Source organism: Lichtheimia ornata (genome assembly GCF_029851405.1).
Source record: "Lichtheimia ornata isolate CBS 291.66 chromosome Unknown scaffold00013, whole genome shotgun sequence".
NCBI lineage: Eukaryota > Fungi > Mucoromycota > Mucoromycetes > Mucorales > Lichtheimiaceae > Lichtheimia > Lichtheimia ornata.
Window position 1 is genome coordinate 422730 of NW_026695333.1, and position 17995 is coordinate 440724.

Sequence of the window (17995 nt, forward strand, 5' to 3'; positions counted from 1 at the left end):
GAAGGAGGAGGAGGAGGAGGGGGGAGAAACGGTGGGTGCACGGATGAGCTTTGAACCAAGACCTACGAGTGAACGCTATTTTACATTTTCCCTTTTTCTTCCGCTTTTCTTTTGTTCTTTTTCCTTTTTTGCCATGAACAAGTTCTTCTCGAACAACCGCAACAACACCAGCAATGACGTGAATGGTGACAAGGAACCTTCCGTGAACGACGTCGACAACATGTCTGTCAAGCATGCCGAGCCTGGTACGGGTGGCCAGTTTAGAGAGTTTATCAAGACGGTCATTAGCTTCACTGGCGATCTCTCATCCCTGACATGCCCTGCATTCTTCTTGAACGGGTTATCCTTGCTTGAATATGGGTAAGTGGATGATATCAATCAACCGCTCGGTTGTTTTTTCCCCTTCCTTCCTTGTACAAAGACACCTTTCACTAACACGATATCCTTGCTCTTTGTATTTTATTCGAACAATAGCACATATTGGGGTGATCATCCAGCTTTGTAAGCTCCGAGCGAAATGAACGAGGGGTTGGGTTTCTCTATATTAACGCACAATCTTTTTATTTGACGTCAGCTTTACCGCCATTAGCAGTGCAACCGATCCAACCGGTAAGTCATTCATTGAAAGGATTTGTAATTGGATAAACATGAAGGCTTATATAAAAAACATGGCATTAGAGCGCATGTTAGCAGTGACTCGATGGTTCATGTCGACGCTTTGGGGTAGTTATGCATCTCGATGTACCAATGGACAGCATGAGAAGAAGCCATACAATCCAATTCTCGGTGAGCAGTTCCTTTGCAAATTGGGTGATGTCGAATGTGTTTGCGAACAAGGTAATTTGGGGGGAAGAAAGGTTGTGTAATATTATGGGGGGCTTGGACGATCCTTTGTGTGACTGATTGAATCTCAATAGTATGCCATCATCCACCAATTTCTGCTTTCTATCTTCAGGATGAAAAGGCTGGTGTATCATTGAATGGTCATTGTAAGTTGTTTTGGGGGAAGGAAGATGATTGAACACGTTTCATTCATGCCTGGTTTTCTTGATCAGCTGGACAAAAGGCTCGATTCAAGGGCACAAGCATCAAGACTGAACAAGTTGGACGTGCCGTATTATACGTGAAGCAATATGATGAGCAATACGTCATTGATTTCCCTGATCTGATGATTCGTGGTTTCTTGACGGGCGCAGCTTATTTGGAATTGGCTGGTGTGTGCACAATTGCATGCTCCAATGGTCACACTCAGACAACGATTGAATTTGTTCCCAAGCCTTGGTTCGGTGGTGAGCACAATCACATCAAGGGTGCAATCACGTGCGATGGTGAAGAACGATACACGCTTTCAGGTCGATGGAGTCACAAGACCTTTGTTACAAAGAAGGGTGAAAGTGAAAAGCAACTGTTGTTCGATGCTGAAGAGGAACCCATGGCTGAACGAAAGACAGCACCTATTGAAGAGCAACAAGAAATCGAATCGCATCGTTTGTGGGGTCCAGTCACTGAAGCACTCAAATCCAAGAATTATTCGGTTGCGAACGCTGAAAAGAGCAAGATTGAAGATTGGCAGCGTAAGGTTCGCAAAGAGAGAGCTGACAACAACGAGACCTGGCAACCAAAATTGTTCAAGTTTGTTGAGGATGCCAGTGCATCGGATACCTACAGCAAACGAAATGTGGATATGGTTCAGCAAATGCGACGTAAAGCATTATTGGATAATGGAGCATGGACGTATATCAATTCTCTTCACGAGCGCAAGGACTAAGCTAGACGTACAACAACATCCCACCAACCCATTCCACCCACTCCACTACCATTACCATGTAGCATTATAAGATGTACTGTTCTCCTTTTCTACCCACTTAATATAACATTCCCCACCATCCTTCCTCTCCAATCCCCCACTTTATCTTCCCTTTTTCTTGGTCACCCATCTGCATCCTGCAGTAAACGTATTTTAGACAACCATTGGTTAAACATAATTGAAGTCTGCTGTGCTCCATTTTTGGACATTCATGCAAGCAAAGTTCATTTGAAAGGGGATAGTAACACTATTTCAAGGCCAAGGCATTGGGAGGGGTTGCCACACCTTGATACTTGTTAAGAGGGGCACTTGTGAAGAAGCATGAATAGCGACCATCCTTGGCACAATCTTCTGCAAGCTTTTCGAGATCAAACATTTCGCCAATAGGCATTCCAAATCCGGCAAGGAAATGGGTGTCTACAAATACAGCAGCTAATGAATACATGGGTTTTGTGTACATGATCACAAGTGTACTCACGGCATGAATTGGACCAGTCCTTGGTTGGATACGCTTCAAATGCAACGTTATCACTAGCGACAGCTGCAAAGTGATTATCCCATATAAAGCGATACATGCTTTCAGATGCCTCGACACCAATGCAATGGAGGTTGTTGAAATCCACTGCCTTGCTATCACGTTCATACGCAGCCATCCATCCTGTACGCAGCAGCAAGATATCCCCAGGCATAAATTCAACATGCTGATCCTTTGCAACTTGCTTGAGCTCATCCAGCGTGATGACATGGCATGTGAATGGGTCAACTTGTTTACCTTGCTTAGTAGCCCATCGCTCATAATCAAGCAAAACAGCACGTCCTGCAATACCACGGCGTGCCATGTGATGAATACCGAGACGATGGGAATGTTGCTCTTGTGAAAGATCATCAGGTGATACACCATTGTAAAATTTTCCAGTTTCCATATTGCCAACATGGAGTAATCCATCCCATTGGGAAGAGGACTGGGTATTGATTTCAATAACATCATCAAACCAGTTGTTGTGAACGGCGCCAAATCCTTTGTTTTCAAATCGATCTTTGACGCGGTGTTGGATCGCTTCTCGATTATGTGGTGGTGGCCATGGCAACTCGAGTTTCCAGTTGAGTGAGAATACAGCACCACGCTTCACGTTGTCTTGAGCAGCCTACAATTAAGATGATCAACAATGTTAACCCTCTCTTTATTCAATCATCGTAAATAAACGTATGTACCTTGGCAACTCGCTCCTCCGTCAACAAGTTGAGCGTGCCCAAATTATCGTTCTCTCCAAAAACTCCCCATGCGCTAGAATCAGGTGCCTTGGTACGGTCAATGGGCAAGTTGTCATAAGCAGGGAGCTTGGCCATTGGGTATGTGAGATAGGGTATATGGCTTGGGTAAACGAGAGAAAAAGGTGTGCAATAATAGGCATGCTCAATCATCGCGCTTTGTAAAGCTGCTGGAAATTTGAGTGGTACATTCATGCACAATCATGCAAATGTAAGGTTTAGCTTGCTTCTGAAATATTTTATCATATGCATGTGGGATCTTGGTTTCCCGGCATCATTGTTGTTCTCTGCAAATGAAATGCCAATCAAAGCTCGTCATTGCATTCAGCGTGGATTTAGTATGCTGTCTCGCTTCACGTTGGCAAACGAGGAGTAGCATACAAATCAGCGCAATGAAGGTGAGGTGTATAGTTAATGTGGGTGTAACTCTTACTATAAAATGGTCATGGTGCTGTTGCACATTAACAGCACTGCTCATCTGATGATATCGTATGATCATACAATGTTGATTCGAAATCTCTATGCCAATGTCATATAACCGCTACAGCTCTGTGCAGTGCTATGATTAGGGAGATACAACATCGAGATATGGAGCTGTGATACCGCATGTCTATGTCAAGCTACTCATCGACCCTGCAAGTACACCTTGTGCCACAGCCTAATCACCGGGCCATGTTGATCAAGTATTAAATCATATACAACATCGATGAATTCGCTGCTGTTGGTCTAGTGGTTATGACCCACCATGAGCCAAGATGGTTACGTTTTCACCTTAGCTCTATTGTGATTCTACTAAATGCGGTAAATAATTGAGTTATCCAATTTGAGTGATTCAAAACATCATCAGGGAGGGACCAACACTGAAATGCACAGACAATGAGCATCCAATGAACGAGGTAACACAAGGCGATCCATCTTCAAAAGAGGCGTGAGAACATGTCATCACAGCATGTAGCGCTTGCCAAAACTAGGTGTATCCCTTTCCTTTATTTCATGCATAATGCATTGGGTGGAGTAGCCACACCTTGATATTTGTTAAGAGGAGCACTTGTAAAGAGGCAAGTGTATCGACCATCCTTGGCACAGTCTTCTGCAAGCTTTTCGAGATAAAACATCTCGCCTATGGGCATTCCAAAACCACCAAGGAATTGGGCGTCTACAACAGCAACATCATCCTATTAATCAAGTGCACGCACACATGGGATAGGATACGTCGATACTTACGACATGAATCATTCCAATCTTTTGGTGGAAAGGCTTCAAAAGCAACATGGTCACCAGCAACGGCTGCAAAACGGTTGTTCCACACCCAGCGATACGTGTCTTGGCACGCTTCTACACCAATGCATTCAGGTTTGGCAAGATCCATGATATCCGAAAGACGATCCCCTTCACGTTCATACGCTGCCATCCATCCTGTACGCAATAATAAGATATCTCCTTCCTGGAATTCCACCTTTTGATCCTTAGCAACCTGTTCAAGCTCATTCACAGTGATAACATGGCGACTAAGAGGATTGATTTGCTTTCCATTACGCTCACACCATCTTCCATAATCGAGCAACACGCCACGACCAGCAATGCCTCGTTGAGCCATGTGATGGATGCCAAGTCGTCCAGTGCTATTAGGTCCTACAATGTCGTCCGGCGATACATTGTTGTAGAAGCGACCAGAGCTCATGTGGCATACATGACGCAATCCATCGAATTGCGTGCTACTTTGAGTATTAAAGTTGTCATAGACATCATCAAACTTCTTGCTGCTGCCACGATCACGAATATGGTGTTGGATTGAAGTACGGTTGAATAGTGGTGGTGAAGGTGATTCAAGATGCCAATTTAAAGAGAAGACAGCACCTCGCTTTACGTTCTCTTGGGCTGCCTAATGGAATCATAAAATCAACTTTTGTGTCTCTCTTTGCTTATTCACTAAACGTACCTTGGCTGCTATTTCCTCAGTCAGCAAATTGAGGGTACCCAAATTGTCGTCCTTTCCGAAAACGCCCCAAGCAGTATGAGGTGGATACGAGGGGTCAATAGGTAGCTCATCATAGGTAGGGTATTTAGTCATCTTGTGGAAAAAGAAGTTGTTGAAAGCAAGGCTAACAGCAGGAGGCGATATAAAGACGATCCAAATAAGCTCATCAAATCATCTCTCGGCTTAGGCAAGCTGGTTCCCACACTAGTAGTACTTTCAAGTAAGCAAACAATCCTCACCACGACATACGTTTCATGTTGTTGGACCCTGTATTCATCCTTTGAATGTAATGTTTGCCTGCATCAAAGCTTTTGATGACTATAATGTCATGTTTAATAAGTCAACTTCATCAGGCACGGGTGCTGTTTTGCATGTTTGTTTGTATGCCGGAAAATATTGCCGTATATGGTGAATAAAAGCAGCATGGGAATTCCGGTGCTTCTCACAAAGCCTGCCCTTTTACACGACTCCATTACTGCTTTTGCAGACCTTGAGCCATCATGTGACCAAAAAAGACGCCATTGTCGCTTCTTCTGTAATATACCTTTGTTCTATTTAGCCACGCACAATTCTCGTCACACCATGCTGAGCGTCAGAATTCTCTTTGTTTAACCTTTGTGAGGTTGCAACAAGCTATTTTTGTCGAGTTGACGCCTTAAGTATAACACAGATGGTGCGGTTTTTGGAACTGAAGGTGTATATATAAGCACTCCGTAAAAGCTATAGCTGATGAATCGCTTATCAACATACGACAACTTTTTTCTCAATGCTAAAAAAGCAACTGTTGATATCCATTGCGCTCTTTTTCAGCATTGCTTGTGCACAGAATGCACATTATGCAGCTCTCTTGAATGATAGCTTATGGTTTTACGAGGCACAACGAAGCGGCAGGCTGCCATCCGATAATCGCGTACCATGGTATGTGAACATAAACCAGGATCATCATACCATGTAGGATCCTCACTATTGTATGTTTTGGATATGATGTATAAAAGGCGACATGATTCAGCACTCAATGACGGCAAAGACAATGATGTTAATTTGACCGGTGGCTATTACGATGCAGGGTAAGGACAATGGAATCACGTATTCGCTTTGCGTATTTACTTATCATCATTATGGTGACAGCAACTACATGAAGTTTACTGTTCCACTAGCACACACCCTTACGCTGGTTTCATGGGGCGCCATTGAATGGCATGAAGGCTATGAAAAAGCCAATCAAACAAGATACCTTCATGACATGCTTCGATGGGGCACCGATTGGCTAATCAAAGCTCATCCATCGGACAGCGTGTTATTTGTACAAGTGGCTGATGGTGACATTGATAACGATTATTGGGGTATGATGACTAGTAAAACAGCTCCAATGATGCAATAATGTGGGCTGAGCAAATGTTCTTTTTTCATTATAGGACCGGATACGGGTATCGCGACACCACGTCCTTCTTACTATGTGGATTATGATAATCCAGGTACCGATGCTGCGGCGTTGACGGCTGCTGCCTTTGCTTCAGCTTCGCTTGTTTTTCGTGACTCCGACAGCAACTACACCGACACACTCGTCTCACATGCCAAGACTGTGTATGAATTTGCAGAAGCTGGGACACCATGGCAAGTATACAGCGATGCAGTAACCGAAGCTGATGAATATTACGGCATGGGAAACTACACAAGCCAATTGGTTTATGGCGCCTTGTGGTTGTATCGTGCAACGGGTGATACCAAGTACCGTGATAAGGCTTCAAGGTATTATGATCAATTTCAACTTGCTACCAAGCGTATTGCTATCATGGATTGGAGCGATGCCACTGGCAGTGTATATGTACTTGGTGCCGCAATCGATAATACGACAACCAAATACAATGAAGCTGCTGCTAAATACCTTGACACTATCATTCCCAATGATGAGGATGACAATAGCAGCAACAACAATGACCCATGTACCTATACCGAAGGTGGATTGCTTTGGTGTGGCAGTGCAAGTAGCTCCAATTCACTCGTCCCAGCCAATGACATTGCATTCCTTTCAGTGATGTATGATCATACGGTCAATGGCCAAGCCGGCAAGTATACGCAATTTGCCATGAAACAACTTGATTACGTTCTTGGCAACAACCCAATGTAAGCTTGTTTTTAATTTTTCTTGCGACATCGGATGAACGGGTCTTGTCACATACACCCTCTCTCCTACCACCCAAATCATTTGTATGGCACTCACCATGTTTGTTTATTATAGGTTTACTCCATACGTTTGTGGTGTGCACATGAACTCCCCAAGAAACCCACACCATGCTGGTGCTTCAGGTGGCACAGATATCTCCAACATTGATAAAGATAGTGGCAACTCGCACGTATTATATGGTGCTGTTGTAGGTGGACCCGACCAAAAAGACCGATTCTTTGACGAGCGTAGCGATTATGACCAAAGTGAAGTAGCCCTTGATTACAATGCTCCCTTTCAAAGTTTGGTGGCCTATCAGCTTATGACTGATGCAGACGATCCCCCTTACGTCAACATTACTACCCCTCGTCCTGCCGTTTCTCGTGATGGTGATGGATCATCAAGTTTCCCTTCTTGGGCAATTGCTGTGATTGTGGTCGTTGTCGTACTCTTCCTTGTGGCTGTGGCCCTGACAGCGTACTTTTTACGAAAGCGGCGTGCAAAGATCCAACATCAGCAAAGCATCGTGGAACAACAGAGTGACGACAAGCCCGCTGTTGCCATTGGAAATGCTTCGCCACAACCAAATCCACAATAATTGTTGCACGACAATGATGATAAAGTATCATCATCACCATCGACTTGTACTATTGTATAGATTAGATTCTTCCCTTGTATATAAGACCATCATCCCTTTTTTCTCTCAGCCTTTCTAATTCTTTCTATTTTTGCATCATCCAACAAGGATATGGAACATACAGTGTTCTTTCAAGCGTAGTATTGTGTTCCGCATGAATCTGGCGTTCAAATGGAACAGTGCCCGTTACACAATGTTGCTACGCCATTGCTGCCCAAAACATTGTCGTCATTGTTTTTCCAGAAATGTATGTGTAAATAAGGAATCCATGCACGTAATTTACATCGTTGGTAGTACTATGCTACGTACAATTACCATGGCAACGCTTATTGCTGCAATCACATTAAGAAACCACGACCATAGTAGTCCTATCACATTCCTAGCCCAATACGTCCCTGACACGTTAGCATGAATGTGGGTACACAAAGGATCTCAGCCTATGTATTCGGAGGTCCAATAAACCTTCTTCCAATCCAAACCTTCACTTGATATCCTTGATGCCTAATAGACCTACCTTGCTGCTCGTTGCCCATGCTACAACATTCGCATGAACAATAGCACGTTAATAAAGGACGAGTACATAGCTAAAAGGCTTCTTTGTTTATGCTTTGAAAATCCGTGCTACTTGTGGCATCTGTGTCGCAAAAAAGGAAAATCAAGTTTCACAGCTGCATCTCATAAGGCATCATAGCATCTGCCATGTCCATCATTTAATAATGCATTGACAAGCGCACGAAGGGTGGCTTGAGTAATTTGTGTTTTTGGCCCAACTACATGCAGCATAAGCAGTAAGCCATGGAGCTTCTGATCGCCGGGCTTTATATGTAAAAGAACGAGCTCTGCAATATGCAGCATTGAGTATTCGAAAAAGTCAAGCAAACATAATAGCTTCATTCATATAGCCCACCTATGTAGTCATTGTTCTAATAAAAAAATTTGGATGAAGCACGTGATATCATTTGTGTTGATGTAATGGGACACCGGCGGCTTTACTCAGCTCCTAAACCACTGTCGTTCATGTTCGTGTTGATATCGCATCGATCACTTAAGCAACCATGTAGCATCGCCTTCATCCATTCTCGTCGATAAACTTGATTTCCACCACGTGCAAGATGTAGATGCCCCATACATTTTAGCAGCGGCTCGAATGGGATGGGGTATAACACATGATCTCCTTTCCCCTATCAGCTCACCATTTCCTTGGTTCTGTAAGTTTTAACCGGACGTCACCGAGAATACAACAACAACAGGTAGTTGGTTCTTGTTTCAAACCTTGCTGCATGTGACAATGACAGGATGGGCGTACTCTTATCGTTACCAATGATGCTATCCCATATCATGTGCTGTCAACTTTTTAATGCAGCGCCATGATTCATATGCAAGTAATATTACTAGAGTGTTTCAAGTCTTGTGCATTATTATTAGTTGATTGATTAAAGAGAAAAAGGGGGTGACATGGCAGGATAGGATGCAAGCATCCGATTCTGCAGCTACTGCTTGGATTGCTGTGACATCGGGGTTCTTGTATGATGCATAAAAAAATGTGTATATCGATGTAGTGTAACGAAAGGGGTGAAAAAGAGACTAAAACTATAAGGGTACGATCCAATGTCAAGTAATTAGTTTAAATTCCCATGAAACGATTAAAAGAAGCCGATAGCACGTGAGAGAAGGTATTTACAAGTGGATGGAACAAATGGGATGAGGAGGAGTAGTGGGCTTAAAAACAAGCAACAGCAATCAGCGTTGTGTATCAGGTGGTGAGTGAAAGAAGGAGGAGGATATAGGTCGGAATCATACGAAGCAAGGCCAAGGCTCGGAGGTAGTAATGGATGTCCATGCAGGTTGTTGATCATGGTGAGTCGTAGTATTGGTAAATGAGGAGGCATCAGCTGCTTGCTTTCCTTGATGTGCTTGTTGCTGTAACATCATCATTCTTTGCTGGTGCTCACGCACACGATTTTGGAGCATGGTCACATGTTGCTGAGCAGGTAGCAACGATTGAGATGGAACCGAAGTAGGTGGAGCAACAGGCATAGATGGAGGTGGTGTTGCTGGTGAGCATGGTGTAGTAAAGGTGTTACCGGTGGATGATGGTGGTGCTGAAATGTCACTTGTGTTAGCTGTAGAGTTGGATGTAGCAGCAGGAGCACCATCATGGCGGAGCAAAAATTGTTGATCGTATCCAAGCATTTTCGCTGCGGGATTTCCAGGATGCTGTTGTTGATGTTGTTGTTCCCAATATTGCCTATAGGCAGTAGGTTGGTGATGATGATGTTGTTGTTGCTGTTGTCCATAGTGCGTAGCAGCAACAGCCCATGATCGATGATCAACGTTGTACCATCCTGCAGATGACGTGGCCTGCATCATATCTGCAACAGTAGTCAGATCAAATGCTATCCTTCCCCCTTTGTATACTCCACCCAACCCTTCTTTAAAAATTACCTTGTTGTAAGTCTTGTTGTTGTTGTTGCTCGGCCTTACGCGATTGACGCTTCTTGTATGGACCACGCTTAATGCCTTTGCGACGTTCCTTACGAGGTGAGTTAACACAAGTTGCTTCGAGACCCAATTTAATGCATCGTTGACAGGGCCTGCCATCGTCACATTTTTTACAAGCTTTTTGACAGTTGACTATATTTGTGTGGGAAATTTGTATGAGCACGAATCAGAGGCGATAAAAAAGGGCGCGAAATGCGTTCATGTGACACAACCTACCACATGCATTTTTCACTTGTTTCCTTTTCGGCTTTTGTTGCTTGGCATCCTTGGTTGCTGTAGACGTGTTTGTCACGGGTTGTACTGCTGCAGGGATATGTGCAGGAGTTTGTTGTGGATGATGATGTGCATACATTGGTGAAGCAAAATCAAAGTTGAATTGGTGGTGGTGGTGATGGGGTTGAACAATGGATGGCGACGCGGTAGTGTAATGAGTGGTTGGAGGTGGTGGAGGTGCATAGTGGTGTTGGTGGTGGTTGGCAAGGGGGTGCTGATGATTCATTGTAAAAATGTGAGAACGTTTAGAAAGAAAGGAAAAGAATAAAGAGATCAGCGTGATTATATGTGTATGAGCTTCTTTTATACTCACGGCACGATTGCACACAGACATGTGTGATTGGCACATCCACCACGTTCTATAGTTCCTTGAGTGCCCTTTTAGGCGGGCGGGCTATGTGTTGTGCAGGGCATTGCTTACGACAGAGAAGCTACCCCTTATCTCGTTGAGTTTCATTGCATGCCACAACTGTCTCCTCAAACCTTATTCGGAGATCTTCTCACTTTATTTTCAACCTGCAGATTCGTTGTTGCAGCTTCTTATCATGTGTGCCACTACCATCCAACCGTAATTATCAAGTACGACATAAAGTTAACATCACACCTTTTGCAAAGGGGTGATACGATGTATCCTTCAAATCTTGATATCACTGTATGATACCCTTATTACCCTTGCATACCGATATGCATAAATGGTAACACAGCAATCGGTTGCCACGTTGAATGCCCTGTTTATTTGTCTCTTGTTGCGCTTAACAACACCACCATAGCACAGCAGCAATGCATAATGTATTTACTCCTGGATTGAATTCCTTTTATTCCGCTCTTTTTTTTATCCAGATAACCCAGCAAGTTATCTCTGTGCACGACAAGTCATGTTGTTTGCTCTTGCCTTCTGTTACCCGCATGCCGTGGATCATTGGTGCAACCATGGGCTCTTGAAAGATATATAATGCTTCACCATTACCTCCCAAGAAGATGTTGCCTACTTGTTGTGCTCGATTCTAAATAAGGAGGGCCAATCGATGATCGATCGGGAGTGATTACGATTAGCAATTACCTTGGGCGGTGCATGGTGGCTGGACTATATATGATGTCATGGTACTGCGAATACACTTATTGGCAAGAACTCACACGACCATTATCCCTTTCAACTACTCCTCGCTGTTGTTTGTCATTAATGTTCTTGTCAAGAAGTTGCGAAAACACATGCCATGTTCCTGAAATTACAATGCGAAGTTGACAAAAGAGCAGTTTATAAATGAGAGGAGTATTAGGAGAATGGTGGTTTGCAAAGCATTTACAACAAGTCAATAATGTATAATATCCATACGGGGAAGGGACATCATGTACAACATAATTGGGGGAAGCAAATGTCTCAAACGTATGGGCGCTTTACCAAATTGACCGCATGTACCCGGACTGTAACCACCAAAAGAAGCACGGTGATGGCCTTTGGCATGAATGCATGTTGATCATAGTTCGACCCCGATAATCATATCCAATGCTACTCTCAACGACCCATTTCGGATCCATCCGACAATGATACCTTTCTTTGTCAGCTGCTGAACACAATGCGTACGTTGCCCTTGGATACCGTTGCCATGGATTCCCAACACATCGGACGATACTGTTGAATGGACATACACACGTTGCTCCCTGCTTGCATATGTAATCCAATTGCCGTTACCGAGAGCCGATTTTGTATCATTTGCAACAGATGCTGTGGTATATCCAATATTGAAAATCATACGATAGCATAGCTGTTTTTGCGTATCCCCGCCCACTTTCAATTGACTCTTCAGCAAATCCTCCCTGACATATACCACGTTTTCTACAACATTTGACGTCAGCCAAGGGAGTAGTGCCATCATCATCATCATCCTCGTCATCTTTGATTGCCAAGTTGCCTGATTGATAAAGTTGCTCCGATGGTTGTAAAGGGAGTACAAACTTTGGTAGTGAGCGTCTTATCAAGATCCCACATTCTGGAATAATCCATTGACACATGCTATTGCTGTCCAGGTCTCACAGTGTAGATAAATCCCATTTATTTCTTCATCAAATTGGCAAAAGTAGTACCCTTGAAACCAGTATCCGAAGCAGCAGCGTTGTTGAAGAAAAAGTATCCTCGTTCCTGGCTGATACCAAGTTCCTTTTCAAGCTCTTGTCCAATGACCTTGGTTAAGTTGGCGTTACGGTCGTTATCTAGCACGAAGCACACAAGTCAGGGATATGATCAATCGACATTTGATATCATCCACATACCAATGTTGCCAATAGATGTGATTTTGGCAAGGAAGGCAGCACCACTTGCACCGGCAAAGTAGACACGGTCGACCTTGGTAAAGACAACCATGCAGTACTAATAGCAATGTGCATGATGGGTAAGCACACAGACATGTCTACAATGCTCGTAATTCCCACACTATAGGAGTTGGACTTACGCTCTCGGGCTTTCCAATACATTGAGAGAAGAGACCAGAAAGGTTCTTGCAAAAAGCGTCGAGATCGGTAGGGGCACGCTCAGCAATGATTTCAAGGGAAGGCATGTTGGAGTTGTCTGTAGGTAAAGGAAGAAGAAACGCTATGTCTACTACGCGTTCCTTTGATTACTAAAGTTTATCCCAGTCGCTGGTGTAACTCAAGATTTCGCTCAGTCATCGATATTGCATGAAATGGATCTTCCCTTCTTGTGCATTAGCCTAGTACCATTTTCTCACTCCCTCATCCTGTTCTATAGTCTTCAAGGCGTATCATTACTAAACGAATAAAGAATCGGTTTTAATATACACACGCGCATTCCTTTCCCTACTAGAATGAGGCTTCATCCTATCAATTACCAATGTAGGTACTATTTAATTTCCTCCTCTTCTTCCAATCCAAGCTTCTTGTCTCTTCCTCCCATTCTCAACTGCTGGTGCATTCAAGTACATACAACTACCACCTGCAATCGATTGTCCTGCTTCAACCCATCATGTCAATCTTACACTTGTCTTGATCCGATTGCCTTCGACTGAATGGCAAGCCCATGGCGTGTACACCCCACTACAACACGCGCCTTCTTGAATGTACATTCCCTTGCACATTCCTTTGTCACAACCAATCGTAATAGCAGCTACCATTAGCAAGGCCTTCACTCCATCGTCTCAAACAGCGTTCACAACCTTGTCATCTACCACAACACACGTTTTCTTGCTCTCTTCTGCCACGACCAAACGTAACAACAGCTGTTTAGCAAGATCTTCACTCCATTGTCTCAAACAGCAGTCTTTGCTTGCAGCATCCTGCTTTGCAGCCTTTTTTACACGAATAGCAGATAGCCATTGTATACAAACAGCTTTATTTACGTGTAGCAACTTGCTTTGATACATACGGACACCAACCGATGATTCCATATCAGCTAACAAGTACGCCGCAATACAAACAACTTTCGCCTGGATGAGCAGTGATGGGGGGGATGAATTGGCAAGGGATGGATCAACAGCCGGATGGAAAAGGAAGCATGCAGCGATCACATGTCTCTTTTCAAGCAACGTATTGGAATTGCAATGGCTATGATGGAGGGATGCAATCAAGTGCGATGATGAGAATCGTGGTGATTACTTGGCACGTCGTCAGCAGGGACAAAGGCTCATATCACGTGGATTCGGCCGAGGATGATGATGGATTGGATGGAATTGGCAAAAGGGCTTATATCTTTGACGAATGGTGTTTCACAGCTATGGATGGTATTCGAGTACTCAAGTCAAAATTACGCAGCGACGGATTTGGAATCATGGATCAAGGATGTTCATGACGGCAGCAACCAAGAATACAATGACACAATTATCCCTGTTGCCTCTATGTAAATCGCCCATATCTTATTCAATTTGTAATGCTGCTCCTTTATCTTAATTACTTGATAAACATCCACACTACACTAGCAGTCTTATTGTTCGTCTTACTCATTGAATGAAAATTGGATCCAACATGACATTTAGAGGGCATTGTGCTATCAGTTCAAATGTGCGAGATGTGGATGACTTAGGGAAAGGGGAATAGAAGTTTGACGGTCGCAAGCGACATTGGATTGTTTACATCCTCGTTTGTATCGAGTGCTTTGGTTCTTTTATGTATGACACTATACCTTCGTTTAAGCTTCCTAGTTCATATAATGATAAACGAAGGCAGAGGTAATTCTCAAACGCTTGTATTGTAAAGACAATAAATCCAGAGTGAGGATGTCCAACACAGTGCTTGTTGTTATACACAAGCTTGGTTCATTGTAAGCTTATTTCATTATGTTCAAGAAAGAGTGCGCTGTGATACAATGTGGTATGAGTACATGAAGAACATGCCATGCTTACCTATGACATGTTTCAGCTATGCAGCTTTATATAAGAATGGGCCAATCCATATAGACTAGCATACGCGGACCTTGTTATCGACAGCAGGCAGGGGAAGGATCGATTATGCATCCTCCACCAATAGGATCGATCCCTTCGAGTCTCGTCCTCCCGGGCCTTGTGGCACACATCTAGCTAGTGCTTCTGCATCTTTTGCTCTGACAGGTTCCATCTACTTGTCATTGAACAGAGACCACTTCCCGTATAGAATCACGCTTCTTACAGCATAGTGAAAACATAAAGACAGCCATATCTCAAGATTCCACAATGAAACGTGGGGTTTTTATTAGAGCAATGTGCTCGGCTTGGCCAACTGCACCTTGTGTGAAAGTTTCACGTTCAACGTCGCAACTAGCCCAAAAAATATTTTTTTTGGTTGTCGTCGTCGAAGAGGTCGACCCCTGGATCCAGTTTGGCTGGTAGCGACATTGCGAAATCTGGGATTGGCAAGCTTGATCGTGAAACTTTCACACAAGGTGCAGTTGGCCAAGCCGAGCCCATTGCTCTGTTCAAAACCCCACGCTTCATTGTAAAGTTTGGAGATACAGGCACCTTTATGTTTGTAAGCGTGATGCTATATGAAGAGTGGTCTTTCTTCATTGTCAAGTAGCTGGACCCTGGCAGAGCAAAAGATGCAGAGGGTCATGTTGTGTTAACACAGCTACGTTTGCATGAATGGAAGGGTCAATGTATAATTACTTTATGGATCATCTAGGAACAGGCATGTATTGCTAGCCAACGGCTACTTTTATCCAATCATCATTGTTGCGAAATCCACTGCATGGGAACGATGCCCCTGCTCTAGACATTCATTTCCATGATTAAAGTAGGTTGATCCGAGCTGATTTGATCAGAGCTGCGGTCAAAGAGATTACATCACTCTGGACATAAAGCACGCTCGATGTAGCTCAACCGATGTAATCTGTGTGAGCGTAACTCAACCAAATCAGCTCGGATCAACCTACTTTAATCATGGAAATGAATGTCTAGAGCAGGAGCATCGTCCACGTACGAATGCACAAAAAGTTGGGAATGCACAAAAGTGGCTATTAGCTGCCAATGTATGACATAAAAGTGAGGGTTGCGTACCTATCATGCATTGTCCCTGAAGTCCTTGACTTTTAGCTGAGTTACCAAAGAGGTCCTTCTGCATCTTTGGCTCTCCAGGGTCTAGCTGCTTGACAATGAACAAGACCACTCATATAGCATCACGCTTACAAACATAAAGGTGCCTGAAATCAAACAGAATCAAACGGGAGTTTTTATTAGAGCAATGTGCTCAGCTGTCAACTGCACCTTGGGTGCCAGTTTCACGATCGCTTTTGCCAACCCAGATTTCTGCAACGGCCGCTACCAGCCAAACTGATCCAGACAGCCGACCTCTTCGCTGACGACGACGACCAAAAAACATTTTTTGGGCTGTTTGCGACATTGAACGCGAAATCCTTTCACACAAGGTGCTGTTAGCCGGGCCGAGCCCATTGCTCTATTCAAAACCCCACGTTTCATTGTAAAGTTTGGAGATACAGGCACCTTTATGTTTGTAAGCATGATGCTATATGGGAAGTGGTCTTCGTCCAATGTCAAGTCGCCAGACGCTGGCAGGAGCAGATGCAGAGGGGCGCGTTTGTGTAACTCAGCTACTTTGCATGACTGGAAGCGATGGAAGGGATGATACTATATACTGTTGACAAAAGCCCAGCATTGCGAGCTAACAGCCATTTCTTCACACATCGTTGTCCACTCTATGACATGGGCGATTCTCCTGCTTCAGGCATTCATTTCCATGATTGGATTATGTTGATCCGAGCGATTTGACCGAGATACAGCTAAAGAGGGATTACATCAATCCACACATCTAACCATGCTCTATGTTGCTCAACTGAAGTAACTCGTGTGAGCGTAGCTCAGCCAAATTAACTCGTTGGATCATAATCCAATCATGGAAATGAATGTTCAAAGCAGAGCACCGTTCCACTGTCATAAATCGGGTACATTGCTGATTGTGAGGAAATGGCTGTTAGCTCGCAATGTATGGATGTTGTTAATAGTATACAGCATCATCCTTCCATCCTCCAGTCATGTGCAAAGTAGCTGAGTTACACAATAGTCCTCTGCATCTTTTGCTCTGTCAGGGTCCAGCGACTTGACATTGAACGAAAACCACTTCCCATATAGCATCACGCTTATAAACATAAAGGTGCCTGTATCTCCAAACTTTACAATGAAACGTGGTGTTTTTTATTAGAGCAAATGTGCTCAGCTTGGCCAACTGCACCTTGTGTGAAAGTTCTACGTTCATCAGCCTAAACGAATGCCAAAAAATATTTTTTGGTCGTCGAAGAAAGTTTCAAGAGGTCGACCCCTGATCCAGTTTGGCTGGTAGCGACATTGGTATCTGCTGGGGATTGGCAAGCTTGGATCGAACCGGCACCTGCTGGTGCAGTTGGCCAAGCCAAGCACATTGCTCTGGTATTGCTAAAACCCCGCGTTTCATTGTAAAGTTTGGAGATAAGCAGAAAGGGCACCTTTATGTTTTACATATGATGTAAGCGTGATGCTACACGGGAAGTGGTCTTTGTTCATTGTCGAGTGGCTGACCATGATAGAGCCAAAGCTGCAGAGGGACCTGTTTGTGTAACTGGAGCAGAGGGGAACTATACTCAAAAAAGCGTCGATACTATTGGTGGAAAGATGTACGAAGTAGCTCATCCTTATTGTACGGTCCGCCTATGATAGGCTGATGTGATGGTTCGTTCTTATATAAGGCTGCAGTATTGATAGCTTTAGCTAAAATCCTAACAGTAGGTAAGCATGGCATGATCATGTACTCATGCCACATATTGTATCACTCTTCTTGACATAATGAAATAAATATACAATGAACCAAGCTTATGTATATAGACTTCAATTTCGCCAATATAGCAAAACGATGTATAGCTTAATTGAGCAAGGCTAAACGCGGTTCGAAGTACAA

The 17995-nt window shown here is 43.7% G+C and overlaps 6 protein-coding genes across 6 annotated transcripts; 2 read left to right on the plus strand and 4 right to left on the minus strand.

Moving 5' to 3' along the window:
• Positions 1 to 133: 133 nt before the first annotated feature.
• Positions 134 to 1768, plus strand: O0I10_003907 (uncharacterized protein; the record flags this gene model as incomplete). Its single annotated transcript, XM_058483973.1, has 6 exons — positions 134 to 360; positions 475 to 501; positions 575 to 609; positions 679 to 837; positions 918 to 989; positions 1056 to 1768. The coding sequence occupies 6 exons, from the start codon at positions 134 to 136 to the stop codon at positions 1766 to 1768; spliced, it is 1233 nt and encodes a 410-aa protein (XP_058345362.1).
• Positions 1769 to 2054: 286 nt separating this feature from the next.
• O0I10_003908 (uncharacterized protein) lies at positions 2055 to 3154 on the minus strand (the record flags this gene model as incomplete). Its single annotated transcript, XM_058483974.1, has 3 exons — positions 2055 to 2224; positions 2286 to 2952; positions 3020 to 3154. 3 exons carry the CDS (start codon positions 3152 to 3154, stop codon positions 2055 to 2057), a joined length of 972 nt encoding a protein of 323 aa, XP_058345363.1.
• A 908-nt stretch (positions 3155 to 4062) lies between these two features.
• On the minus strand, positions 4063 to 5147 carry O0I10_003909 (uncharacterized protein; the record flags this gene model as incomplete). Its single annotated transcript, XM_058483975.1, has 3 exons — positions 4063 to 4232; positions 4301 to 4958; positions 5016 to 5147. 3 exons carry the CDS (start codon positions 5145 to 5147, stop codon positions 4063 to 4065), a joined length of 960 nt encoding a protein of 319 aa, XP_058345364.1.
• Positions 5148 to 5820: 673 nt separating this feature from the next.
• On the plus strand, positions 5821 to 7816 carry O0I10_003910 (uncharacterized protein; the record flags this gene model as incomplete). Its single annotated transcript, XM_058483976.1, has 5 exons — positions 5821 to 5972; positions 6050 to 6121; positions 6183 to 6397; positions 6470 to 7178; positions 7294 to 7816. 5 exons carry the CDS (start codon positions 5821 to 5823, stop codon positions 7814 to 7816), a joined length of 1671 nt encoding a protein of 556 aa, XP_058345365.1.
• Positions 7817 to 9649: 1833 nt separating this feature from the next.
• Positions 9650 to 10856, minus strand: O0I10_003911 (uncharacterized protein; the record flags this gene model as incomplete). Its single annotated transcript, XM_058483977.1, has 3 exons — positions 9650 to 10227; positions 10301 to 10489; positions 10574 to 10856. The coding sequence occupies 3 exons, from the start codon at positions 10854 to 10856 to the stop codon at positions 9650 to 9652; spliced, it is 1050 nt and encodes a 349-aa protein (XP_058345366.1).
• Positions 10857 to 12680: 1824 nt separating this feature from the next.
• Positions 12681 to 13182, minus strand: O0I10_003912 (uncharacterized protein; the record flags this gene model as incomplete). The annotated part of the gene is made up of 3 exons (XM_058483978.1): positions 12681 to 12838; positions 12899 to 12995; positions 13078 to 13182. The coding sequence occupies 3 exons, from the start codon at positions 13180 to 13182 to the stop codon at positions 12681 to 12683; spliced, it is 360 nt and encodes a 119-aa protein (XP_058345367.1).
• Between the last annotated feature and the right edge of the window lie 4813 nt (positions 13183 to 17995).